Source organism: Theropithecus gelada, chromosome 7b (assembly GCF_003255815.1).
Source record: "Theropithecus gelada isolate Dixy chromosome 7b, Tgel_1.0, whole genome shotgun sequence".
Lineage (NCBI taxonomy): Eukaryota > Metazoa > Chordata > Mammalia > Primates > Cercopithecidae > Theropithecus > Theropithecus gelada.
In genome coordinates, this window is record NC_037675.1 from 6,642,602 (window position 1) to 6,669,227 (window position 26,626).

Here is a 26,626-nt window from a genome sequence, read left to right on the forward strand (position 1 = left end):
GGTGAAACCCCGTCTCTACTAAAAAATACAAAAAAACTAGCCAGGCGAGGTGGCGGGCGCCTGTAGTCCCAGCTACTCGGGAGGCTGAGGCAGGAGAATGGCATGAACCCGGGAGGCGGAGCTTGCAGTGAGCCGAGATCCGGCCACTGCACTCCAGCCTGGGTGACAGAGCGAGACTCCATCTCAAAAAAAAAAAAAAAAAAAAAAAAAAAAAATTAAAGATAAACCTCACACAGGGAAAAAAATGTTTGCAGTCCCAACAAAAGATCAATATCCAGAATATATAAATAGCTCCTGTAAATCAATAAGAAAAATAATCTCAGTGGAAAAATGGACAAAAGATTTGCAAAGGCAACTCACCTGCCTTTACAAAAATAAAAATAAAAAAGGAATAGTCTGTTGGGGAAAATACTTACAAGCCAAGGATCATTAGAGAAGAGAAGGCATAGGCCCTATTCTATTCTCCTGTTATCACCATGCCGGGAAAAGGGCAGTGTGGGTCTACACTCCAGCAGAGGGAATTCTTCTTACTGTTTTATCTTCATGTAGGTCAACCATGAGTGTAAATTTATCTACGAAGATATATACAAGCTGCTTGAGTGCCGGGGAGGCTGGAGGAGAGAGTCCTTTTTGCTGTTATTATGGAAAGTTTCAAATGCATAGAAAAGTAGAGAGAAAACTACGATGAACTCAATGTCCCAGAATACTTTTGGCTGAAATCCTACACTCCTCAAGGAAAGGCTCCCCTACAAGAAATCAGAGGGAAGTCCCACCTTCCCCATGGTGGGCAGGGGTGGGCAAGGGTGGGCTGTGGAGGGGTGAGAGGGTGTTGGGCTGAACGTTGAAGAGCAGCAGTATCTGACAGGCTGAATGGAGAAGTGGGAGGATTGCAGCACACTCAGGGCTGACTCCACAGACCATCGCAGTCACAAAGCTGGGGACAATCTGACAATTAGAACTGTTCTTTTTGTTTTTTAAAATTGAGACATACTCTACACAATTCACCATTTAAAAATGTACAATTCAGAAGGTTTTAGTATATTAACAGAAGTGTGTAACCAATGCCATTATCTAAATCAGTACATTTTCATCACCCCAAAAAGAAACTCCACATCCACTAGCAATAACTCCTTATTCTCCTTTTCCCTTACCCCCAGAAACCACTCATCTACTTTCTGTCTCTACAGATTTGCCTATTCTGGATGTTTCATATAAATGGAGTAATACAACACATGACCTCTTGTGACTGGCTTCTTTCACTTAGCAGAATGTTTTCAAGGTCCATCATGTTGTGGCAAGTATCAGTACTTCATCCTCTTTTAATGCTGAATAATATTCTATCATATGGATATACCACCTTTTGTTTATCCATTCATCTACTGATGGACACTTAGGCTTTTTCCATATGTTATCTACTACAAATAATACCACTATGAACATTTGTGTCCAAGTTTTTGTGTGGACACGTTTTAATTTCTCTTGGTTATATACCTAGAGGTACTTCTGGGTTGAATGGTAACTTCATGTTTAACTTTTTGAGGAACAGCTAAACTGTTTTCCACAGTGACTGCACCCATTCCCGCAGCAGCATATGGGGCTTTTGATTTCTCCACATCCTCACCAGTATGTGATATCTTACTGTTAAAGATATTATAGCCATCCTAAAGGGTATGAAGTGGTATCTCATTGTTTTGATTTGCATTTCTCTGATAACTAATGGTGTTGAAAATCTTTTTGCTAGGGAAGCAGGAACCTACGAGAGCCAGAGTGACACCATTTTAAAATCAACTCCATCTTAAAACTAGCATGGCAAATTCCTTGCTAGTCGGAGATGATCAATACAGTCTCAGTCTTCAAGGCGCTCGCTATCTAGAAGATAACAGAGTAGGAAGTTTCTCAGCATCTAATCAATAGGTGAAAAATCAATTCTATTCATATTTTTTCAAACGTGCCCAGCAGGTGCAGAGACACTGCCATTGGAACTCACAGGGATGGCCAGGTCAGGCGCCATTTTAATTTTTTCCTTCGGAGCCACGGAGCCTCTACGGCTTCGATCCTTCCTCCGGGCACCAGGGTGCGCTGTACCATCTCTTGGTGTCGGCTGAACAGTGCCGCGCTCTCCCTTACTTCCCTTCTTGCTGGGCCGCACTTCCGGTGACTGGCGGAAACGGGAACTTGCAGCCGCGGGGGCCAGAGTCCTGGGGCATGGCGGGGGCGGGGCAGGGGGAGGCGCGCACGGAACAGGCTGGGGCGTCCCTCGCCCTGGCTCTTTGAGCCTGGACCAGACAGGTGAGGACTTATCATTTTTGGCCCAGCCTCCAAGCCCGTCAGACCCTCCCCGGCAGGCTCCTCCCTGCATGACGCTGATGCCCAGAGGCCCCACGGCCCCCTCCCTCCCTCCCTCAGAATTCTCTTCCCATTGAGGCCCCGCCCCAGGCTTTTCTTTCCGGGGGCGCCCCTTTGGGTTTGTGTGCCCGCCCCTTGGCATCCCCTTCTGGTTTAGAGGCCGTTGCAAGGAATTGAGGGACATGTGCACCTTCCCCCATAGGGAAACTGAGACCCAGCGAGGGTAAAGGACTTAGTACCACACAGTGAGTTTAGTGTCCCAATTCAGTCAGGCTTTCTTCTTTCATTCCATAAGGTACCAAATGCCTACCGTGTGCCAGCCCCAGTGCTAGGTTCTGAGAATACCAGATGACCAGGGTACACCTGGTTACTTCCTGTCTGGAGGGTACAGGTTAGCAAGGGAATCAAACATTAAACACAACCATGCAAGTGGAAGTATAAATACAATTGCGATGATTACTATGGAGAAGACAAAATATAATAATGGGAGGCCTGTTTTAGATAAGATGGTCAGGGAACACTTCCTAAAGGAGACCGCACTTAAGCTGCAACTTGAGAAGTTACAGCAAGGGCCAGGGGAAATGCATTCCAGGCAGAGGGAGTAGTCTCTGTGGATGCCTGAGTTGGCACAGAACTTCCCGTTAGATAGATCCAGTGTTCAAGAAGGGAGACTTACCATGTGTCAAACACTGTGATGAGCATACAGAATACAGTGTTTGCGTATTGGTCGGTCGAACATCACCATCTAATGAGGGCCGTAAACATAAGTAAGAGCGTCATCTCAGCTGCCCAGCTTTGCCTTTGTAGGGCAAAAGCATTATGTAAATGATTGGGTATGGCAGGGTTCCAGTGAAATTTTATTTACAAAAACTGGGAGGTGGGGGTCAGGCGTGGTGGCTCATGCCTGTAATCCTAGCACTTTGGGAGACCAAGGCAGAAGAATCACGTGAGCCAGGGAGGTCCACGGTGGTGCCACTGCACTCCAGCCTGGGCGACAGAGTGAGACCCCAAAAAAACCAGGAGGTGAGAGGTGGGCTAGATTTGAGCCGAGGGCAGTAGTTTGCAGACCCTTGCTCTGTTCTAGATCAGTATACATTTTAGGTCCTTGTTCAGTGCGTGTAACTCCAATATAATTGAAACGAACGTTTTACAAAACAATGCTTGCTATTGCAATATATGATAGCTTGATATTTTCTATTTTCTTGTATTTCATTTTTTAAAATGTCAGACTATTCACTAAATTGATTCAAGGCCCTATTAATGAGGTGTGACTAGCAGTTTGGGAAACTTGCTCAGTCATGGAGGTATGTACATTTTTAACTTGACTGGGTATTATATATACTTATATAAGGCATTTGGAACCTTTTCAGAAGGAGACAGAATGTCTCATTCTGAACATTCAATACCTCATTTTATGTTTTGAAATACAGATTGGATGCAGTCCCTCCCCTGCTTTGCAGTCTTTTTCTAGGCCTCTCTTATCACTCACTCTGTGCTTCCTGTGCTCTAACCACTTGAAATTGCTCGTTTCCCAAATGTGCCATGTCATGCTTTTTTAAAATGTGTCTTTTAGGTACCTTTTTATCTGGTTTGTTCCCTTTTTTTTTTCTTTGGAGACAGAGTCTTGCTTTGTCACCTAGGCTGGAGTGCAATGGTACAATCTCGGCTCACTGCAACCTCTGCCTCCTGGGTTCAAGCAATTCTTCTGCCTCAGCCTCCTGAGTAGCTGGGGCTACAGGCGCCCGCCACCATGCCCAGCTAATTTTCGTATTTTTAGTGGAGATGGAGTTTCACTATGTTGGCCAGGCTCATCTCGAACTCCTGACCTTGTGACCTTCCCGCCTCAGCCTCCCAAAGTGCTGGGATTACAGGTGTGAGCCAATGCATCTGGCCTGTTTTTCCTCTTTTACTTTGTTTAGTGTATTATTCTTCAAGGCTTATGCCAATTGTTGCTCCATTAATTCATTTTAACATGTTTATGAGCACTTAACTGTCCCTTCTCCTAGGTGCTGGGAATACAGCAAGGAATTAGACCAGTTCCCTGCTCTCTGGTATGGGGGGACAGATACTAAAAAGGTAAACAAATAACTTAATTTCAGAAAGAGATAAAGACCATTAATAAAATAGGGTGTATCAGTAGATTCGTGTGGGCAGAAGTAAGGTGGCTGGGGAATATTTCTGAGGAGGTACTATATTAGCTGAGACTTGAATGATGAAACAGAGTCAGATCTTTCAGCACTTAAAAAATGTTGTTCCACTTCTTTCTGACTTCCTTGGTTTCTGATGAGAAATCTAGACATTTGAATTGTTCCTCTGTAGGTGATACATGGTTTCTATCTGGTCACTTTAGAGATTTTTACTGTGTATCTTTTAGTTTTTTTCCATTTTAGCTATGATGTGTCTGGACATGGATTTCTTTGGATTTATCATATTTGGGGGTCGCTAAACTTCCTGAATTTGGGGGGGTCTCTGAACCTTTTGAATTTAGGATTTATATCTTTACACAAATTTGGGAAGTTCCTCCCTTCCTTCCTTCCTTCCTTCCTTCCTCCCTCCCTCTCTCCCTCCCTTCCTTCCTGTTTTTTTTCCCTTCCTTCCTTTCTTTCTTTTCTTTTCTTTCTTTTGACAGAGTTTCACTCCGTTACCCAGCCTGGATTGCAGTGGCATGATCTCAGCTCACTTCAGCCTCTGCCTCCCAGGCTCAAGTGATCCTCCCACCTCAGCCTCCTGAGTAGCTGTGACTACAGGTGCACACCACTGTGCCTGGCTACTTTTTGTATTTTTAGTAGAGATGGAGTTTTGCCATGTTGCCCAGGCTGGTCTTGAACTCCTGGGCTCAAGCAATTTGCCCACCTCAGCCTCCCAAAGTTCTAGGATTATGTACTCTCTCGAAAGATCAGGGTTAGACCTTTTGATATTTTCCCTAGGGCCCTGAGGCTTTACTGACTTTTTTTCCGTCTTTTTTTTTTTTTTTTTTCTTTCTCGTCTTTTGTTCACTTTGGATAACGTATACTGATCTATCTTCAGGGTGACTGACTCATTTCTGTGATGACTTTATTCTGCCCTTGAGCCCATCAGCGAGTTTTTTATTCTTTTTCAGAATTGTTTTTAAATTAAAAAAAAATTTTTTACTAGATTCTATGGAAGCTAGAAGAGTTTTGTATGCTGGTTATTGCTTTTCAGCTCTAAACTTCTTATCTGGATCTTTAAGAAATATCTTCTGTTAGCTGAGACTTTGGTTTTCCATCATTTCAAGAGTGTTTGTGATTGCTTATTAGAACACTTTTATAACAGATACTTCAAAATCTTTCTCAGAGAATTCTAACTTTTGTAGCATCTCAACATTGGTGTCTGTCAATTGTCTTTTCTGGATTGAGTTTTTTCCTAGTACTTCATATGCTGAATTATTTTGGATTGTATCCTAGACATTTTGAATATTATAAGATGATAGGGCCTGTTTAAATCCCAAGAGGAATGTTGGTAATTTTTGGCTTGGTAGGCAGTCTACCTAATTAGCTTCAGGGAATTTGCAATTTGCAACTCCCTTTCTTTAGGCTATGGTTCTAATGGCAGATGAATTTTCAGAAAGTCTTTGCAGTGCTATTTGGATCTGTCCCATGCATGTGACATTCAGTGTCCAGTCTGAGATCTGGGTGGTGATTATTTCAGATCTCAAAGCCTTTAGTCTGATTTGGACCAGATCCACACATGCGCAGCTTGGGAGTTCATGAACAACTTCATGATGTTACTTTTCTGCGCTCCTCCCCCTCTGATATCTCCTCAGTACCTTCTGGTTTCATTGGGGTCTCCCTTTTGATCTTCTGATGACAAAACTGGGACTTTAATTACCTTCCTTGCAACACACTTGCTCTCCAAGCAGCAGGAGGACCGGGGGGGAGACAGCGTTAACCTCACTGCCCATTCAGTGGTACTTTATTGTTAGCCAATTAGTTTTTCTCGTATGCCTGTCTTATGCATTCTCTAGGTTTTATAGCTGCATTTTTAGTGGGAGAGAAGGTGGTGTTTGCTTATTCCTTGTCTGGCAACAGCTTTATAACTTGAGTTTTTAACTAAATGCCGTTGACTTTTATGGCCTGAGATTTAACTTTGATTTGAATCAAGGTATAATAAAACATTTAGAAGACTATGCCATATAATAGATGCCCCATAAATATTAAAGCATATTTTTATTGTGATTTTAAAATAGCATAACATTTACCATCTTAACCGATTGTAAGTGTACAGTTCAGTAGTATTAAGTATCTTCACATTGTTGTGAAATAGATCTTGAGAACTTTTTCATCTTGAAAATCTGAAAAGTCTAACCCATTAAACAGCACCTTTCCTTTTCCCCTCCTGCTAGTCCCTGATAACCACCATTCTTCTTTGTTTCTGTGAATTTGATTCTTTTTTCTTTTTTTAATGATAAGCATTTTAAATTAAAACAGTTTTTTTTTTTTTTTTTTTTTTAAGAAATTGGGTCTTACTCTATTGCCCAAGCTAGACTCAAACTCCTGGGCTCAAGTGGTCCACCTCAGCCTCCCAAGTAGCTGGGATTACAGGTGTGTGCTACTGCACCTGGCTGTTGAATTTGATTACTTTTGATACTTCATTTAAATGGAATCATACAGTATTTGTCTTTTTGGCTTATTTGACTTCACATCATGTCGTCAAGGTTCAATGATGAATTTTGTCAGAATTTTGTTCCTTTTGAAGGCTGAATAATATTCCACTGTATGTGTATACCACATTTTGTTTATCCAGTCATCCATCAATGAACTTTTGGATTGCTTCCATCTCTTGACTACTGTGAATAGTGCTGATATGAACCATGGGTGTGCAGATATCTCTTAGAAATCTTGCTTTCAGTTATTTTGGATTTATACCCAGAAGTGGAATTGCTGGATCATATGGTAGTTCTAATTTTTTTTGAGGAATCTTCATACTGTTTTCCTTAGTAGCTGTACTATTTTTCACTTCCACCAACAGTGCACAAGGGTTCAGCTTCCTCTATGTCCTCAACGACACTTGTTATTTTCTTTTTTTAAAAAAAGCAGTCATTCTAATGGGCATGAGGTGATATCCCATTGTAGTTTTGATTTACATTTCTCTGATGATTAGTGATGTTGAGCATCTATCTTTTCATATGCTTTTTGGCCATTTGTATAGGAGAAATGTCTATTCAAGTACTTTGACCATTTTAAAATTGGGTATATGATTTTTTGTTATTGAGTTATAAGAGTTCTTTATATGTTCTAGATATTAATCCTTTATCCAGTATATGATTTGCAAATATTTTCTTCCATCCTGTAGAAAGCCCTTTCACTCTGTTGATTGTGTCCTTTGATTACAGAAGTTTTAAGTTTGATGTATTCCCATTTGTCTGTTTTTGTCTTGGTTGCCTATGCCTTTTGTGTCTTATCTAAGAAATCACTGCCAGGTCTGATGTCATGAAGCTTTCCTCCTGTATTTTCTTCTAGTAGTTTTATAGTTATGGGTCTTATATTTAGGTCCTTGACCTATTTTGGGTTAATTTTTGTATAGGGTGTAAGATAGGGTCCGACTTCATTCTTTTGCATGTGGCTATTCAGTTTTCCCAACACCATTTGCTGAAGTGACTATCCTTTTTCTATTGAGTAGTAGTAGTACCTTATCAAAGATTGTTTAACCATATATGCCAGAGTTTATTTGTGGGCCATTTCATTTGTCTGTGCCTGTCTTTATCCAGTACCACACTTTTTTGATTACTGTGGTTTTGTAATATATTTTGAAATCAGGAGGCTTGAGTCCTCTTTGTTCTTTTTCAAAATTATTTTGTGTATTTGGAGGCCCTTGACATACCATATGAATTTTAGGATGAATTTTTTATCTTTGTAAAAAGTGCTATTAGGATTTTGATAGGGTTTATATTGAATCTGTAGATTATTTTGGGTAATATGGACATCTTAACAGCTCAATAAATATTTTTTGCTGGAATGAATACACATTGAATATGATTTTTTTGTTTGTTTGTTTGAGATAGAGTCTCACTCTGTTGCAGTGTTGTGATCATGGCTCATTGCAGCTTCAATGATCCGAGCTTAAGCAGTCCTTCCACTTCAGCCTCTCAAGTAGCTAGAACTACAGGCATGTGCCACCATGCCTGGCTAATTTTTCTTTTTTTTTTTGTAGAGACGGGGTTTTGCCATGTTTTCCAGGCTGGCCTTGAACTAGTGAGCTCAAGTGATCCACTTGCTTCGGTCTCCCAAAGTGTTGGGATTACAGGCATGAGCCACCGTGCCTGGCCGAATGTGTCTTATACTGTTCAAATTTGCAGTTGTAGGTTTTTTTCTGTTGAACATTCCCAACAGCTGAGCATACTTGGAAGGTATTCCTAGTGAACTAGATCCTTCCCTTAGACCTGTTTCTAGACTTAGAAATGTTAGGACCACTTAAAGGGAAGCAGTAATGCCAGTCACTGTCATCCTGGGAGCTCCTAGGTTCAGGATATAAGAAGAGAAATCTGTTTGACTTGTATATATTTATATTTTGGTCAATTTTGTTTCATTTTCTTGACTTCTGCTTTACTTTTCTGTTTAGAGATGTGATAATGGATCATCATGTTTCTACCATCAGGCCTCGAAGAATCCAAAACCAAAATGTCATTCACCGCTTGGAGCGCCGGCGGATCAGTTCAGGCAAGGCAGGTACCCACTGGCACCAAGTCCGAGTGTTCCATCAGAATGTCTTCCCCAACTTCACAGTTGTCAACGTTGAAAAGCCTCCTTGTTTTTTGCGTAAATTCTCACCTGACGGACGCTACTTTATTGCTTTTTCTTCAGACCAGACATCTCTTGAAATCTATGAGTACCAGGGCTGCCAGGCAGCAGAGGACCTACTGCAGGGATATGAAGGAGAAATCCTGTCCAATGGCAATGACCAGCGGTCAGTGAATATCCGGGGCCGGCTCTTTGAACGCTTTTTTGTCCTGCTGCACATTACCAATGTTGCAGCCAATGGCGAGCACCTGAACCGGGAGTGTAGTCTCTTCACTGATGACTGCCGCTGTGTCATCGTGGGCTCAGCTGCCTACCTCCCGGATGAGCCTCACCCTCCATTTTTTGAGGTATATCGGAACAGTGAATCAGTGACCCCCAACCCGCGGTCCCCTCTAGAAGACTATTCCCTCCACATCATTGACCTTCATACTGGCCGCTTATGTGATACACGCACATTCAAGTGTGACAAGGTGGTCTTGTCACACAACCAAGGGCTATACTTGTACAAAAACATCCTGGCCATCTTGTCTGTGCAACAACAGACCATCCATGTCTTCCAGGTGACTCCTGAAGGCACTTTCATTGATGTGCGGACCATTGGCCGCTTTTGCTATGAGGATGACCTGCTCACTGTGTCAGCTGTTTTCCCTGAGGTACAGCGGGACAGTCAGACAGGCATGGCCAATCCCTTTAGGGATCCTTTCATCAATTCCCTCAAACACCGGTTGCTGGTGTATTTGTGGCGCCGGGCGGAACAGGATGGTAGCGCAATGGCCAAGAGGCGCTTCTTCCAGTATTTTGACCAACTGCGGCAGCTGCGAATGTGGAAAATGCAGCTTCTGGATGAAAACCATCTGTTTATCAAGTACACTAGTGAGGATGTAGTAACACTGCGAGTCACAGATCCATCACAGGTATGAGGTGCACTTCTGCCTTTTACTTGTCCAGTCTCCTTGACAAAATGGGAAGGTTTCTCTGTTTATAGCCCACCCCTCAGAAATAGACATTTCACGTAGTCTGAGTTGATATCCTAGGGCCCAAACTTAAAATCAGCTCCTTTTTTCTCTGGTCATATGTATTTATCTGGACAAATGGAAGCTAAAGTTCAAGTCATTGACAGGAAGATAGTCAACTCTGATTACTACCCTAACTCTTCTGCAGAGCATTTTCGGTACTCATGAGATGGAAGCCCAAATGCTACAAGGTCAAGATTTGGACTACTTATGGATAACCTCTTGATTTTGTAAGATTGTGCTTATTGGTCTGGCCATTTTAGTAATGGCAATGAGAATGAGTATACGATACAAAAAAGAAAATTCTCTAAATAACCCCACTTTCATCCTTAAATGGTTCATAATTTACTTCTCCGTAAAGTCCTATTTATAAGGTAACTAACAGGTGCACTCATTTGGCGGAATTAAGTTCTGTGACTTTACCCTGACCTTGCCCACATGCTGGGACATAGCTTGTAGAGCAGTGAAGAGATCAAAGAAGCCAAAATTGATGATCCATGAGGAAAGTCATCAGGACAACAAGTCTTAAAGGTTTTTCAGTTTAGGGGAAGAATGCCTTTCTTTCAGTAGGGGGAAGAAGCATTTCCCAAAAGGGAATAAGGTGATATAAAGAGCACAGAACTGCTAAGATTTGGGGGTTGAAACACTATATTGAAATTCAGGGTAATTTGGGCATTTGTCTTTGAAAACCTCTCCACTTCAGTGTTGACCAAGTTAGAGAACTACCTTGCTACACCTTTGTCCCCCCAGTTCTCCTGTTTGCAGATTGTCTCCTTAGACACTAGTTTGGAAATTCAGAACAACCAGCAAATCAGTAAATCATGAAGTCAACTGAGTTTGGTATCTCTTCTTTTTTTTTTTTTGAGACGGAGTCTCACTTTGTCACCCAGGCTGGAGTGCAGTGGCACCATCTCGGCTCACTGCAAGCTACGCCTCCTGGGTTCACGCCATTCTCCTGCCTCAGCCTCCGAGTAGCTGGGACTACAGGCACGCACCACCACGCCCGGCTAATTTTTTGTATTTTTAGTAGAGATGGGGTTTCACCGTGTTAGCCAGGATGGTCTCGATCTCCTGACCTCGTGATCCGCCCGCCTCGGCCTCCCAAAGTGCTGGGATTACAGGCGTGAGCCACCGCGGCCAGCTGAGTTTGGTATCTCTTACTGACCTGTAGCTGATTCTACCATTAACAGATTCTGTACAGGGTATCATGTCCTATAATCTCACCAGTTACCTGTGGTAAAATATCTTCTAACATTTTCCTTCTGAATTGTAGTTTATGTGTTCTAAAAAAAAGTATGGGAGTAATATGGTTAGAGATCATTTTTTGTGGATGTTTTTTCTGCCCTATCAATGATGAAGTCGCCCATTGAGCAATCACAGGTGAGCATCTGGTTCGTCTTATGTATCATGGGATATTGCAGTGAAGTCCTTGACTTCTCTATCCTCCTGTTCTTTACTTCCCAGTCTGCCTTGGAGGGAAGGCTAGTAAATGTTTGAGTAATTTTATATCCATGTAATTATGAGAGATTCTGGTGAAGCCCTGATAGGATCAAAGTGTTGTCCAGGGCTATAGAAAGGACATGAATCAATCTTTATTTAGGTTTGAGCTATAATTGCCTTTTTATTTTGGAGGTAGTAAGTTGTCTGTGACTGCTGCCTTTGAGATTATTCTTTTCTTCTTTGCTAAAAGGTGGCCTAGTTTTTTCTGGTAGCTACAATAAGTCGTAGCTAGCGACATAACTAGGGCTCTATGCTTTGCTTATACAGTTTGTAACTCTAAACCCAATCTTTCTGCCCTAGTTGTCCTCTGCACTCCTCCCCCAGTTTAATTTGATAGGTTCCAGTAAGATTAATAAGTAAAAAGTACATCCAAACACAAGGCCTCGGTAATATTATGAGCATTATTCTCAGGTTACCTTCTAGCCTCTTTAATTTACAGCCAAATTTAATTTGCAGGTGACTGCAAAAGCCATGTAATGTAAGCTCTGAGAAGCACTAATAACTAGTAAAACAGGTGGGTCGAGTGGCTCCAGAAATTGGTAATTGAGATTTAAACTCAATCATAGGAGGCTGAAGTACTAATCCTAGTGGTCTGAGAACTTCTAGGGTCCTGTCAGAAGTAGATGATTCACACTGCTACATTCACTGTAACAAAAATTAGGGGTTCTTGGAACTTCCTTGTTAGGCAGAGCACAGCACTGGAAGTTTAAAGGAAGAGGGCTAGCCACCGAGGGCCCATTTAGAAAAAGCAGTAACTCTGTCACCTATGGCATTTGAATGCTTTTCAGGTTCCCCCTCTGATCTTAATTGCTACAAATCTCAAATGTATTTTACAAATGCTCTTGGCTGAAAGAACATTTATGAAGAAAAAAGTGGAAAATGCCTATCTGATTTTTCATTTGTTCAGCAGTACCCTGCTTGTATACAACTTGCCTGGGCAGTTTAGAACAAGATGTACTTAAGATGTCTCTCTGCATGTTAGAAATATTAAGAGGGAAAAATAAATACCCCTAAATTGAACTTTCAACTGTACACATACAAGAGGAAATAATTTGCCAACAGGCAGCCCCAGGCTGCAAATCACTTTCTCAACAGGAAAGAAAATTAAATCTGGCATTTTAAGAAGTGCTTTTTATCTCAGGGTGGGTTGGGGAGCAAGTAGGGAATAAACATTTGGAAGGAAAAATACTGAATTTGCACAGTTTGAAATGAAAATTTAAAACCTTTTTATACTTATATGCTGGCCATCTCAGTAATTCTAGCAGCACAGATACAGTGGGAAATCTGGCAACATTGAGGCTCTCAATTGATAAATCCCACGGTTGCTTCCTATTTTCCCAGAACCACTTGGAGCCATGTTTCCACCTCAGTGGTAAAGCTGAGGTGTTTGCTTGTTGTTGTTGTTGTTGTTGGAAAATTCATGCCTTGAATTTTCAGCCAAGTGATAAGTTTCCTAGGCATGGCATTATACTCAGCTGTCCTATACCTCTCTCTCTTTTCTTCTGCAGGCATCTTTCTTTGTGGTATACAATATGGTGACAACAGAGGTGATTGCTGTGTTTGAGAATACGTCAGATGAGCTTTTGGAGCTCTTTGAGAACTTCTGTGACCTTTTTCGTAATGCTACCCTGCACAGTGAAGTCCAGTTTCCCTGCTCAGCTTCTAGCAACAATTTTGCAAGGCAGATCCAGCGCCGGTAAGCTGCTGTACCAGACTCAACAGTCTTATTTTTTTTTAGAAAAATTGGTGTTAGGCCAATAGCTATTGTCTCTAGGAAACCGTCTCTTATTCTGTCTGTCCACATAGCTTTGGTCAGTCTGCCTATTATAACCCCTTGTTTCTTCCTGAACTTCTTTCTATCTCAGCACCTGTGGAATTATTTGTGCATTGTCTGTGATTCTTTCTAGACTGCATGTGAGCTGCAGAAAGATAGAGGCTGTGTCTTCATTTATTGCTGTATCCTCAGTGGTACACTGTCAAGCACTTATGTTTATTGAATGAATAAGGAAATAATTTTAGAACTTTTGGTTAAACATGATATGTTGAACACATGTATTTATCTTTGCTCCATCGCTAAGTCCCACTAAAATGACAATAAAGGAAGGTATAAACCTGTAAGAACGAAGAGAATAGGAGAGGAGACGATGGGAGATAGGACATATTAACAAAGTTTTAAAAGCTGAAAAGCCAGGGAATGAATGAGAACTGACTTAGCATACCTCAGAGAGCAGAAACTCAAGGCTGCAGAGCTTAGTCATCAAGAAACAAGCTGCCTTACACCAGAGAACTCAGGAAAGGGTCAGGAAGTTGGAGGTCCCAGGTGCCTCTTAGTACTTCTGAAGGTATCTGTGAGGTAGGCTGAAATGAGGAGGATTGGTAAAGTTCTTAAAAGGAGCAGTCAGACCCTCTAGATCCCTTTTCTGAGTCTACATAGCTAAGTGACTATCTCTTCTACCTCTGCAGAAGGCTGGAAGTTTATTCTCTGAACAGATTGAACCAGATGGGCTCTGGTCTCAGGTTTATGAGGTATATTTAAAAGTAAGGATGAGACATGTTATACTAAAAACAGGAATTAGGTGAAAGTTGACATACGGAAGGGTAAGAGTCCTACCCCCCTTCCCAGATATGGCATCCACGCTTGTACCCTCCAGGCAGGAGATTAGAGATTCTTCCCTAGGAAAACTGACCAACACAAAGAGGAGACTTACAGATATTGACACCTGGAATGCCTTTACAAATCACTTAGGTCACCCTAAATATATACCCCCCAGTCAGCAAGGTCCTCCTATGAACCAGAGCTTCTAATAATTGCCGTAGTGCATTATTATGAAACAAATGGTTCCTTTGGGCCAAGGGCCTAAACTAAATCCTACTTTAGTTAGTGCCTCATCATATTTCACATACTTAAATTGTTTCCCTTACTTTAGGCAGTAATGGAAAAATACCTGTTCTGGGTCCAAAGATGGATCAGACCACAGTGAGTGGATGAATCAGAATAAGCATTACTGCCACTGGGAAAAACAAATATGTTAATGCAGTGGCATCATATTTATATAAAGAGATAGTACCTGATTATAGATAGATGGCTACTGAGTTCAGACAACTGTCTTGCGTTTTCCTTTTTCTTTGGTTCACACAAATCTTCTGCCTTAGTATCTGTTCAGTATAGAAGAATTTTTATATACAGAACATGAGTCAGATTTTGCTTTTTTTCATTTTGGGATGAATTTTCTTTTAAAATTTGCTTCAAAATTAAGCAGGTAATTGACAAGTAACAGTCTGAGCGTGGTGGCTCATGCCTGTAATCCCAACACTTTGGGAGGCCAAGGCAGGTGGATCGCTCGAGCCCAAGTTTCAAGACCAGCCTAGGCAACATGGCAAAACCCTGTCTTTACAAAAAATGCCAAAAAAATAAAAATAAAAATAACTGAGTGTGGTGGCACATGCCTGTAGTCCCAGCTACTAGGGAGGCTGAGGTGGGAGGATTACTTGAGCCTGGGAGGCAAAGGTTGCAATGAGCCATGAGCGCGCCACTGCACTCCAGCCTGGGTGACAGAGCAAGACCCTGTCTCAAAAACAATAAAACAAAAGCAACAAAAGATGGGTGCACTCAGTCAAGACATCAAAGAAGTCACCAGATGATAAGCTCCATGAGGGCAGGGATTTTGTCTATTATGTCCACTGCCGTATGCACAACACCAAGGCCAGTGTCTGCCCTGTGGGAGGAGCTCAGTAGGTATTTGCTGAATGAATGAAGTTATCCAGGAATTAGAAGAAATTGTTTTCCAAAAATTATTTCAGAATACATCCGGAATTAAACAAAATTACAGAAAGCTCCAGAAAAAACCAAGGGGACAGGTTGTATATTCTAGCTCAGCGATCTTAAGGATTTTACTTTACCACTAAAAGATTTTGAAAAATTGGGGTACCCTCACATATTTTTAAGTTGATTTTTAAATTTTTTTTTCTGTTTCTACTAAATTTAATAGTTGTAGAGGATGATATTTTCAGTGTATATTAAACATTGACATTTAAAATAACACTTTAAAATATAACAAAAGGATGCTAATTACCATAGTAATTTGGTATTCAAGTATTTTATATGAAAAATTCATGGCAAATTATACCCATAATTGGGAATTTTACATTGCTTCTTCTGATTCTCAAATTTGTATGTCTATTCTATGTCCCCAACCCAATTGTATGCTAACATATTTTGTTGACCACTAATCATACTTTGCTACATTGAAAATACAATGTATATATAAATTGAAATTTTTTTTTTACTTCTTGTGAACACATGGTTCTAAATGCTAAATTTTATAGTAATCTTTTCCCAGTAATCTTTTGGTAAAAATCAATGAAATTGGGACCCTTATAGGTCAAAATAAATGTTCAAGAATAAAAATAGACACCAAGGATCATGAGTCATTTAAGGAAAGCCTTTATTCTAAAAGACACCAACACAAAACAAACAGAATAAAGAATAAAGAGTAAGGAAACACGCCTGGCATGGTGGCTTATGCCTTTAATCCTAGCACTGTGGGAGGTTGGCGTGGACTGATTGCTTGAGCTCAGGAGTTCAAGACCAGCCTGGGGAACATGACTGGTCTCCCAAAAAGCAAAAAAATTAGCTGAGTTTGGTGGCATGCACCTGTCATCCCAGCTACTTGGAGGGGCTGAGGCAGGAAGATTGCTTGAACCTGGGAGGCGGAGGTTGCAGTGAACTGAGATCAAGCTACTGCATTCCACAGTGGGTGACAAAGTAAGACCCTATCTCAAAAAAAAAAGAAAACAATGTTACATTCACTGAAACAATTTAAAGTATAAAAACAGGAACATTCTAGCTGGGCAGGGTGGCTCACGCCTGTAATCCCAGCACTTTGGGAGGCCGAGGCAGGCGGGTCATGAGGTCAGGAGATCGAGACCATCCTGGCTAACACGGTGAAACCCTGTCTCTACTAAAAGAAAAAAATACAAAAAAAATTAGCCAGGCATGATGGCAGGCACCTGTAGTCCCAGCTACTCGGGAGGCTGAGGCAGGAGAATGGCGTGAACCCAGGAGGCGGAGCTTGCAGTGAGCTGAGTTTGCGCCACTGCACTCCAGCCTGGGCGACAGAGTGAGACTCCGTCTCAAAAACAAACGAACAAACCAAGCAAAAACGGGAACATTCCTAGAACAATGAGAAACTTTTGGAAATTTAAAATTTGTTAGATGTGGTGGAGGAACTCTCCAAGAAAGTAGAGTAAATTGATAAGAGAAGGGACATAGAAGAGAAACATTAAAAAAAAAAACCAGAGTATCTGCCTAGGAGGTCAAATATCTGGCTAATTCCTGAAGAAGCAGTGGAGAACCTAAAGTGGAGAAATAATGGGATAGTTTCCCAGGACTGAAGAACATAAATTTTTAGATTGGCAGGACCATCCAGTGCTGGAGCTGGCTTGTACTGGCTCATGAGATCTGACTGTTAAACTTTCAGGAATTTTTGCAAGCTGATTGTTAAACAAGGTCATTATTAAAAATTATTTCCAAATTATTTCCTATTTTACTGTTACTTAGGCTCTTGTGGTTTTTTCATCTATTTTATCTATATGGTGTAAATACTATATAATAAGGTGCTACTGCTCTTCTCTTGGCAACTGCACATTGAGTAATGTCACATTGGTACCTTGGCAGGAAGATTTACACCACAGAAATCAGCAAGCACTACAAATCATGGCTTTTTTCCCCTGAGAAAAATTAAACCTTTATCAGTGCACCACTGGATTCATCTAGTATCCAGTATAGTCAATGAAAAAGACCCACACTGAGAGGCATATCATCATGAAATTTTGGAACATTGGGGATGAAGAGAACATTGTGAAAACTTTGAGAAAGAACATACATTTCACGTGTAAAAACAATGTCATCATAATGACATCAGACTTATCAATAATACCGAAAGCTTGAAGTCATTAAAATCAGGCCCTCAGAAGTCTATGAAAAGGGTGATTTGCAATTTAGAATTCTGTCTTTTTTTTTTTTTTTTTTCCTTTTTGTGGAGAACGGGGTCTCGCTATGTTACCCCGGCAGGTCTCGAACTCCTGTGCTCAGGCTATCCTCCCGCCTCTGACTCCCTGAGAGCTGGGATTATAGGCGTGAGCCACCATGCCTGGCCACAATTTAGAATTCTATATCCAAATGATAGAGTGGAATAGAGACATTTTCAAACCTGTGAAGTCTGAAAAGATTACCTCTCATGTACCTTTTCTAAGGAAGCCTATGGAGATGTACTTCAATAGACCACAAAAGAATGGTATGTAGGAAATAGTCTGACACTGGAGAGAGGCAAAGAGAGTCCTGAGGATAATGATAAAGGGAATTTGCAGAATGACTGTCCACCTGTCAGACCATTTGGAAGCACGAGAGTGGAGGAGTCCAAGAAGAATGTGTCCAAGGAAAAAAAAAATTGTTAGAATACTGGTAAGTTTGAGTATATTAAGAAGAGATTGTCAGTTTTCCTAGTAGAGTTGTTGGCATAGGCTTCACTGAGAAGGTGGTGGTTGAGAAAGCTTTTGAAGGAAGTCAGGGGGCAAGCCATGTGGATAGCAGGAAGAAGAATATACCCAGCAAAAGGAATAGCATATCTAAAGGCCCTGAGGTGGATCTGATGCATTTGAGGGACAGCAGGAAGGCCAGGGTGGCTGGACCGGAGTGAGCAAGGGGCAGAGTAGTTGGAAATAGGGTCAGAGACCTGATTTGGGGTGGGGAGGTAGGCAGATACATAGGGCCATTCTATAGTCTTGGCTTTAACTATAGATGAGGTAGATTGTGTCACGTTTGAGCAGAGGAATGACATAGTCTCACTTATGTTTTAACAGAGTCACTCTGGCTGTTCTGTTAAGATGAGAATGTAGGCAGATAGGGTGGCAGCAGGGATACCAGTTAAGAGACTTTTGCAGTGATCCAGTAAGTATAACTATGGCATTCTGTTTCCTGCCACTAGGATTTAAGTTCTTTACTGTCCACTAATGTATCCTAAGCACCTAGAAGAGTGTCTGGCACATACCAAGTCCTCTGTGATTATTTGTTGTTTAATGGTGGTGGCTTGGATCAGGGTGGTAGCATTGGGAATAGTAAGTAATTATATTCTCAATGTATTTTGAAGGTTAGAGCCCAGTGGATTAATGGAGGATGGTCTGTGGGCTATGAAAGAACAAAGTCAAAGATAATTCTAACATTTTTGGATTGAACAACTTGCAAGAGAGAGTTGCCATTAAACTGTAAACCTGTGGGTAGAGCAGGTTTAGGGGAGAGGATCAAAAGTTCTGTAAGTGGAGGTGTCTCATAGTTTCTCAAAGGAGTGTTAGCTGTGTCACAGCCACCTGACAATTTTCAGTACAATAGGGACTGAAAATTAACTTATTGGAGTTAGCAGCATCGAGATCATTGGTAACCTTGACAAGAGTAGGTTTGAGTAAGATGGTAGGGGTGAAAGCCTCTTCAGGGTGGGTTTAAGAAAGAATGGGAGGAGAAAAGTTGGACAGTATGGAACAGTGTTTTGAGGAGTTTTATTACAATGGGAGCTGAAAAGTGGTGCATTAGCTGGAGAGGTAGGTGGTGTTAGATTTTGTTTTTTGTTATTTTTTAGATGAGGGAAAAATGGCATGTTTGCATACAGATGGGACTGATCCTGTAGAGAAGGGGAAACAGTTTAGGAAAGTGGAAGAACTGCTTAAGTGTATGAGAAGGGCTGGGTTGGTGCACTGGCAGATGGATTTGCCTTGCATGGGAGCACAGAAAGTTATATATGTACAAATGTTGGGTAGATGTGCTGATGGGAGCTTTAAAAAAGTTATCTTCTGCTAACTTCCATTTGTCAGTAACAAAGTAAGTGATGCCATTAGCTAAGAGTCAGCATGGAAGAGGGGAGATGAAATAGTCGTGGAAGAGCGTGGGAGTCTGGAAGGACTATGGAAATGTAATACGAGTGCCCTGCAGCATTAAGAGCCTACATAAAGTTCATGGCCATAAGTTTAAAGTGAGCATTGTATATTTTTCTACAGCCATAGAGAAAACCAAGTAGTACAGGCAAGGAATAGGCAAAGTTGAGCTTAACTGGAGGTTATAGTTTTTCTAAGCAAGTACCATAAGATAATTTAAGATTGTTGAGGATGTGTGCAATGGATTATTTAGTGATTTCATCTTATGTGGAAGGAAGGAAGAGAGGATATGATGAGAGTGTAGGATGGCAAGAAGTTGATAGAATCAGTGGATTATAGGTCCTGTAGGGGTTGAAGGATTGCTGAAGTTGGGACGAATAGAGGGAGTGAGCCAGGAAGATGGGAGAAAAGATGGTTGGAGAGCGTGACGGTCTACCCTGTGACTAGAGAGGGTTTGCAGTCGTTGGTAATGGTGAGGTTGAGGGTGTGACTGTGGAATAAGCAGTTGAGGTTGAGAGGAGGTCAAGGAACTAGTAGGAGGCTATGGTGCTGTAAAGAACATCTCTGAGGATTTTGAAATTACCGAGAATTAAGAGAGGTATGGCGGGACAGAGTGACGCTGAGGCAGGAGCTAAAGTGTGAAGACATCAAAGGGAGTGACTGCTTTTAATCAGTGGGGAGCATGGAGAGTGGAGGTGGTAGGTGCTGCAGAGGAAGAGGAACTGCTTCAACCTGTAGATTATCACAGATGCTTTGATTTGTGGTCATCACAAAGCTGTGAACCAGCCCCCATGATTTTACCTTTGAAAGCCAGCGAGTCAGTGAGTCAGGCAGGGCTAAGGTGTAGATGAGATGGTGCCAGATCTTTGCTGAAAACCAAAGTGTCCAGGATCTTTTATTTCAGCTCAAATGAAAGGGAAGAAATAAGCTCTATTTGGCCCAAGATTTATTTTTATGATTTATACTGAGGCTGTGAAAATTACTGTCAGGAGGAGTAATGGAAAAGCAGTGTTGCTTGCTAGGCTTTCTTTAGGGGGAGCGGAAAAGTGTTCATGTCCACCTAATACCGTAGGTTAATAGTGAAAATAAAAATTACCCTCAACTAATTAATCTTTCTAGTCTCATGAGAGTTAGGAACGCTGAAGTTTTTTTATTCCATTTGTTTCAGGGATGAGATATTATACTTTTCTCCCAGACTAAAAAAAATTTATATCCCCTTGATTGTTGAACCGTATGATATGCTTGAATATAGAGGTTTAAAATATATATATACTGATAGACAGTTGACATTCTTTCTACGAAGGTGTAGGAAAGTGAAAAATAAGGAAAAACTTCAAAATGTCATTATACGACTATTAACATTTTAATGTGTTTCTGCCAGTCTTCGCTTTAAGTGTGAGTTTTTGTTTTCTTTGTGTTTTTAGCCATATTACATAGACAGTATTGTATCCTACTTCTTTTATTTACAGATGTGATAAACATTTCCTGTTACCATATAATCTTTGAAAATGGTAGTTTTCCATTAGCTTTTTATTTTTTCTTCCTCTATAAACAGTGCTGTATGAATGTGCACAGAGATTTTTCTGCATGTAGGAGTGATTCCTTAGGGCAGATTTCCAGAAGAATAGAAGTACTTGTCAAAGAGTATTAAATTTAGTTTTGTGGCCAGGCACGGTGGCACACGCTTGTAATCCCAGCACTTTGGAAGGCTGAGGCAGATGGATTGCTTGAGGCCAGGAGTTGAAGACCAATCTGGGCAACATGGCGAGACCCTGTCTCTACGAAAAAAAAAAGTTAGCTGGGTGTGGTGGCACGCACCTGTGTTCCTGGCTACTTGGGAAGCTGAGGTGGGAGGATTGCTTGAGCCCAGGAGAGGTGGGGGTAGCAGTGAGCTGAGGTTGTGCTACTGCCCTCCAGCCTGGGCAACACAGCCAGAACCTGTCTCTAAAAAAAATAAAATAAAACTTAGCATTTGTTATAGTCATGAGAAATAACTGCTTTGTCATTATTTTCAAAGATAAGTGAGATATATGACTCTCTATGTCTGTTACTGTTCTTCTAGATACTGGTGTTTCTGCAGGAGTATAAGTAGCTAGTTTCCAAATTTTATTTAAACAAAGAATGGGTAATTTATTTGTGAAAGGCTTGCTGGAAGTGGGTGATCCCAAGAAGAGTCAAAGGCTGCTTCTGTTCTCTATAACTCCTTCCTAATTCAGTCTAAGGCAATTATTTGGGGAAAGTAAGTTCTTGACCTTTTTCAAACCCAGTTGAGCTGTTATTAGAAAAGAGTAGAAATAGTTGTCATAAACTAGTTATACTCATTTCAAACTTGTTTGTAGAGTCTTTGTTAACTTCTAAAGTAGGGCCGGGTGTGGTGGCTCATGTCTGTAATCCTAGCATTTTAGGAGGCTAAGGCGGGCAGATCAGTTGAACCCAGGAGTTCAAGGCCAGCCTGAGCAACATAGCGAAATTCCATCTCTATAAAAAATACAAAAATTAGCTGGGCGTGGTGGCATGTGCCTGTAGTCCCAACTACTCTGGGGGCTGAGGTGGGAGGAATGCTTCAGCCGGGGAGGTCAAGGCTGCAGTGAGCTGAGATCACACCACTGTACTCCCGCCTGGGCAACAAAGCGAGACCCTGTCTCAAAATAAAAAAAACCCAAAACCCAAACACATTTCTAAAGTAATTTGTTGTTTTCCATTTTTAGTTATATGTTTTGCTTTTTAAAAGTATTTGTAGCTGGCCAGACTTGTAATGTGTGAGAGAGAGTTCTGTCTTAATTCATTACCTAGGTTTTAATTTGTATTTAAAGAATGAGTTGTTCTTAGATATATATTTGTCAATTTAAAATCCAAGACAGCTTTGTGTACTCACTAACAAAGCCTTCCTCACCGGCCCTTTTGTTTAGGTTCAAAGACACTATTATAAATGCCAAGTATGGAGGGCACACAGAGGCAGTACGCCGGCTGCTGGGTCAGCTCCCCATCAGTGCTCAGTCTTACAGCGGTAGCCCCTATCTGGATTTGTCTCTCTTCAGTTATGATGACAAGTGGGTATCTGTCATGGAGCGGCCCAAGACTTGTGGAGATCACCCAATCAGGTACAGTGTCACTGCTATAGCTACAAACTGCTCAAGGGCTGAAGATGGCCTGCTTTCTTTTCTCTTCTTCTGGACATCATTTGATTGTGACTGTCTCCACTCGTACTCATGGGTAAGGTTGAAAGGCAGGCTATTTCTATAATGCGGTGAGTGCTACGATCATTTAGGTACTAGTCTCATAAATTATTCCTACTCTCTGCTTCTCATCAGAACATCTAATTCAGATAAGTGTTGTCCTCTTTTAAAGGTATCCAGGGTAGGAAGCTGTACTTTCCCATTTAATAATCTAATACGATTCCATAATAGTTTTTGTCATTGAGACTTTATAATTATGTATCTAACACAGATTTTATCCTGCTATGTTACCTAATAGAAAAAGTAGCAGAGACAATTTGGGGAACTGCTGACAGATTTAGAAGAAACTCATGCTTCCTCACTTGGAGGAATTTTGGAATGTAGACTGCTGTGTTATTGTTAGAACTTTGAAACTGACGTCTTACAAGAAATTCTTTCCTCACAGAAGTCTAGTTCACAGACCCATCTGTCTCTCCATACATGGAGCCTGTTCTGTGTGCTATAATAGTATTAGCGGGAGGAGCTGGAATTACTGTCACTAGTGGAGTTACCTCAAGGTGGGTGTGTTCCTGGAGCTCTAGGCTGGAGCTTGGAAGGTCTTTGTCACATAGAAACTGGTAGTTAGATCTTTATGATAGATATATTTCATCATCCAGCCTCCTTGTGTATTAAATGGGCCTGTGTGACATATTCTGTATAATTAATCACCATTTATAATATTTCCTTTGGGAAATTAGAGTCAAGTTCCAAAAACTAGTTAATATTTTTATTTATTATGGAAAGTTGTATATGGAAAAACATATACAAAAAGTAGAAGAGCGTAATAAACCTTCATGTACTCATCACCCACTTGAACAGTTACCAGCTTGTGACTGCTCCTGTCTCACCTATTTCCATCACCACCACTGCTCCCTCCCCTTCCCACCACTGTCTGAGGTTATTTTTAAAGGAAATCCAAGTTATCCTAGCAAAACAAGTAACACTATTACCCCATCTCTAAAAAATTAACAAAAAATCTTTAATATCTTCAAACATCTAGTCAGTTTTTATATATCCCTGTTGTCTTACAGATATTCTTTTTATGGTTAATTTGTTTGCATCAGATCCATACAAGGTTCATGCATTGCATTTGGTCCCTTCAGTCTTTTTTTTTTTTTTTTTTTTTTTTGAGACGGAGTCTCTGTCTGTTGCCCAGGCTGGAGTGCACGATCTCAACTCACTGCAACCTCTGCCTCCCGGGATCAAGCAGTTCTGCTGCCTCAGCCTCCCAAGTAGCTGGAATTACAGGCGCCTGCCACCACACCTGGCTAATTTTTGTGTTTTTGTAGAGATGGGGTTTCACCATGTTGGCCAGGCTGGCCTTGAAATCTTGACCTCAGGTGATCCACCCACCTCAGCCTCCCAAAGTGCTGGGATTACAGGCATGAGCCACTGTGCCTGGCCCAGTCATTTTTATTCTGTAGGTTCTTCTTCCCCCTTTTATTTTCTTTGCAATGAAATTATTGAGGAAATTAGGTTGTTTTTCCTCTAGTGTTCTCCAAATTCTAGATTTTGCTCATTGCATCCCTGGGATAGTATTTACTATATTTCTTATTTACCCATATGTCCTGTAAAGTGGGAGTGAGATTTAGAAACTCAAACAACCCACTTTAAATTACAATCCCTTTGTGTTTGGGGATTTTGGGAGTAGGGCTGTGTGTTTTTTACACATAAAAAAGATGGGCCTCATCTAATACGAGTCAAGTACCATGAGATACATTTCTCTCTCCTTTCTGACTTTCCTACTTTTCTAATTGGAGAAGATGAATCTAAAATTTGGAAATGCTATTGCTCCTGAATGAAGGGGTTTCTCTTATAATTCTTTATATTTTTAATTTAAAATGAGAAATATAAGGAATATTAAGGACATTTGAAGACAGAATACCATTCCTCCAATGTCTTTACTGTATAATCCAGTCTAGTCTTTGTCAGTGTGCATATTTACATTTACACACTTGTAATCACAGCATCATTTTTTGTAGTCTGTTTTTATTTTATAAACATTATTTCATGTTGTTATTATACATAGTCCTCACAATTATAGTCCTAATGATGGTGTATTCTATCAAATAGACGTACCATGATTTATTTAACTATTCCCCCATCACTGAGCATTTATTCTCTTTCTATATTTTTACATTAAAACAAATGCCATAGCAGTCATCTTTATTCATGTACTAGTTACTTCATTTAAATCAAATTCTGAGGATATAAATTCTTGGATATGGGATTATTGAGTCAAAAGGTATAAATATCTTTAGGTCTGCTTATATATTGCATTTCCAAAAGGAGATTATAGGACTCTTTAATTCAGGGCTTTTTATTTTCTAGAATCCTCCCTGCCACCCCACCCCCACCTGCCTCAGCCATTCAGCCTCCACTCACTAATCATCAGTAGTTCTCCAAACCATAGGGCATTTATTTTGCATATGGTAAAGGTATTTAAATACTAGGATGGATGGAAGCATCTTTAGTCTCACATATTAGATGAAAAATTAAACACTACTTAGTATTTTGTTTCTGAGCATGAAAAAGAACCTTTTAAAAGAATTTATTCTTAAATATGAAAAACTCAAAGGTGAGCCTAGATCCACACTGTCCAATATGGTAGCCACTAGCCACATGTGGCTATTGAGCACTTAAAATGTGGCTAGTTCAAGTTGAGATGTGCTCAAGTGTCAAATACACACCAGATTTCCAAAAAAAAAAAAAGAGAAATATCTCACTAATAGTTTCATATTGATTATAGGTTGAAATTACAATATTTTGGATATATTAGAGTAAATAAAATGTATTATTTAAATTTCCTCTTTTTATTTTTATTTTTTTCAGTATGGCTACCTGAAAATTTAAAATTACACACGTGGCTTTCATTTCATTTTTAGCCCTGGCCTAGACAATCTTGAGGCAGGAGCGTCTGGAAGCGGAGAGGCTATAATTAGGACTGTAAAACTGAGTCATCTCAGGAAAGAGAAATGACCAGTGACTCAGTGCAACATAGTAAAATTTATAATCACTCTTCACTAAATGAGCTGATCATACCAAGGTGATTTTATAGTTCTGATAACCTGGGGCTGATATAAAAGGAGATTTCATGAATAAGGTAAAATAATGACTTGTCTGTCACATTCCCCTGCTGTCTAGATTTCTGTTTGATGGTGGATATCAATACTTCCCCTCTTTCTCTGTCTCTGTCCTTGTTCTTTTTAGGTTCTATGCCCGGGACTCAGGCCTGCTCAAGTTTGAGATCCAGGCGGGGTTATTGGGCCGCCCCATCAACCACACAGTGCGACGCCTTGTTGCCTTCACCTTTCACCCTTTTGAGCCTTTTGCTATTTCTGTGCAGAGGACTAATGCTGAGTATGTCGTCAACTTCCATATGCGACACTGCTGCACGTAGGTGCCTCACCAGAGCCAAGTTATCTGGTCTTCCAAGACTTTGCCACCCACTTATCTCAGTGGACTCCAAAGCAAAAACTCCTGACTACTAGCTCTGTTAGTTCCAGCCTGCTATACCTCAGATGGGAGAGAGCCAGAGAGAAGAGTGAGGGTGGCTCAACCTAAAGGAATTTTTAAATTGTATACAATACTGCTACTGATCGATATAATATCCTCTTACATTTTCCCTGTGGGAATGCCCAGCATTAAGTAAGTCCATTTCATTTTTGCTTTACTTTGCATTTGATTGCTGTGAAGATGAAAGCATTAGACTTTTACCCCCTTCGTGTCACTTCTTTGGCATTATGGTTTGCATCTGAAAGCAGTTAAATCTTGTTTACTCATGAGAACGATGTACATCCTTTCCATTTAACCCATAAGCACGACTATCTTTTTAAGAGAAAAATAAAGCCATGGTATTTTCATACTTAAA

General features: G+C 40.7%; 1 protein-coding gene across 4 annotated transcripts; it reads left to right on the plus strand.

Moving 5' to 3' along the window:
* Window positions 1–2,125: 2,125 nt before the first annotated feature.
* Window positions 2,126–26,626, plus strand: DET1 (DET1, COP1 ubiquitin ligase partner). Of its 4 annotated transcripts, none has more exons than XM_025391707.1 (7): window positions 2,126–2,289; window positions 4,353–4,422; window positions 8,926–9,032; window positions 9,168–10,018; window positions 13,126–13,313; window positions 22,450–22,641; window positions 25,966–26,626. In XM_025391707.1, the coding sequence occupies exons 2-7, from the start codon at window positions 4,400–4,402 to the stop codon at window positions 26,153–26,155; spliced, it is 1,551 nt and encodes a 516-aa protein (XP_025247492.1). In that variant the 5' UTR covers window positions 2,126–2,289; window positions 4,353–4,399; the 3' UTR covers window positions 26,156–26,626. The 4 variants fall into 4 exon arrangements, with proteins under 4 accessions (XP_025247492.1, XP_025247489.1, XP_025247491.1 ...); XM_025391708.1 differs by having other exon boundaries at window positions 2,229–2,289; window positions 8,926–9,028; window positions 25,966–26,623; XM_025391704.1 differs by having other exon boundaries at window positions 8,926–10,018.

Coding starts and splice junctions, on each gene's coding strand:
- DET1 (XM_025391704.1), top strand. CDS start 4,400: ATGGGGGGACAGATACTAAAAAG. Junction 4,423..8,925: donor GGGGGACAGATACTAAAAAG/GTAAACAAATAA, acceptor TTTTCTGTTTAG/AGATGTGATAATGGATCATC. Junction 22,642..25,965: donor TGTGGAGATCACCCAATCAG/GTACAGTGTCAC, acceptor TGTTCTTTTTAG/GTTCTATGCCCGGGACTCAG.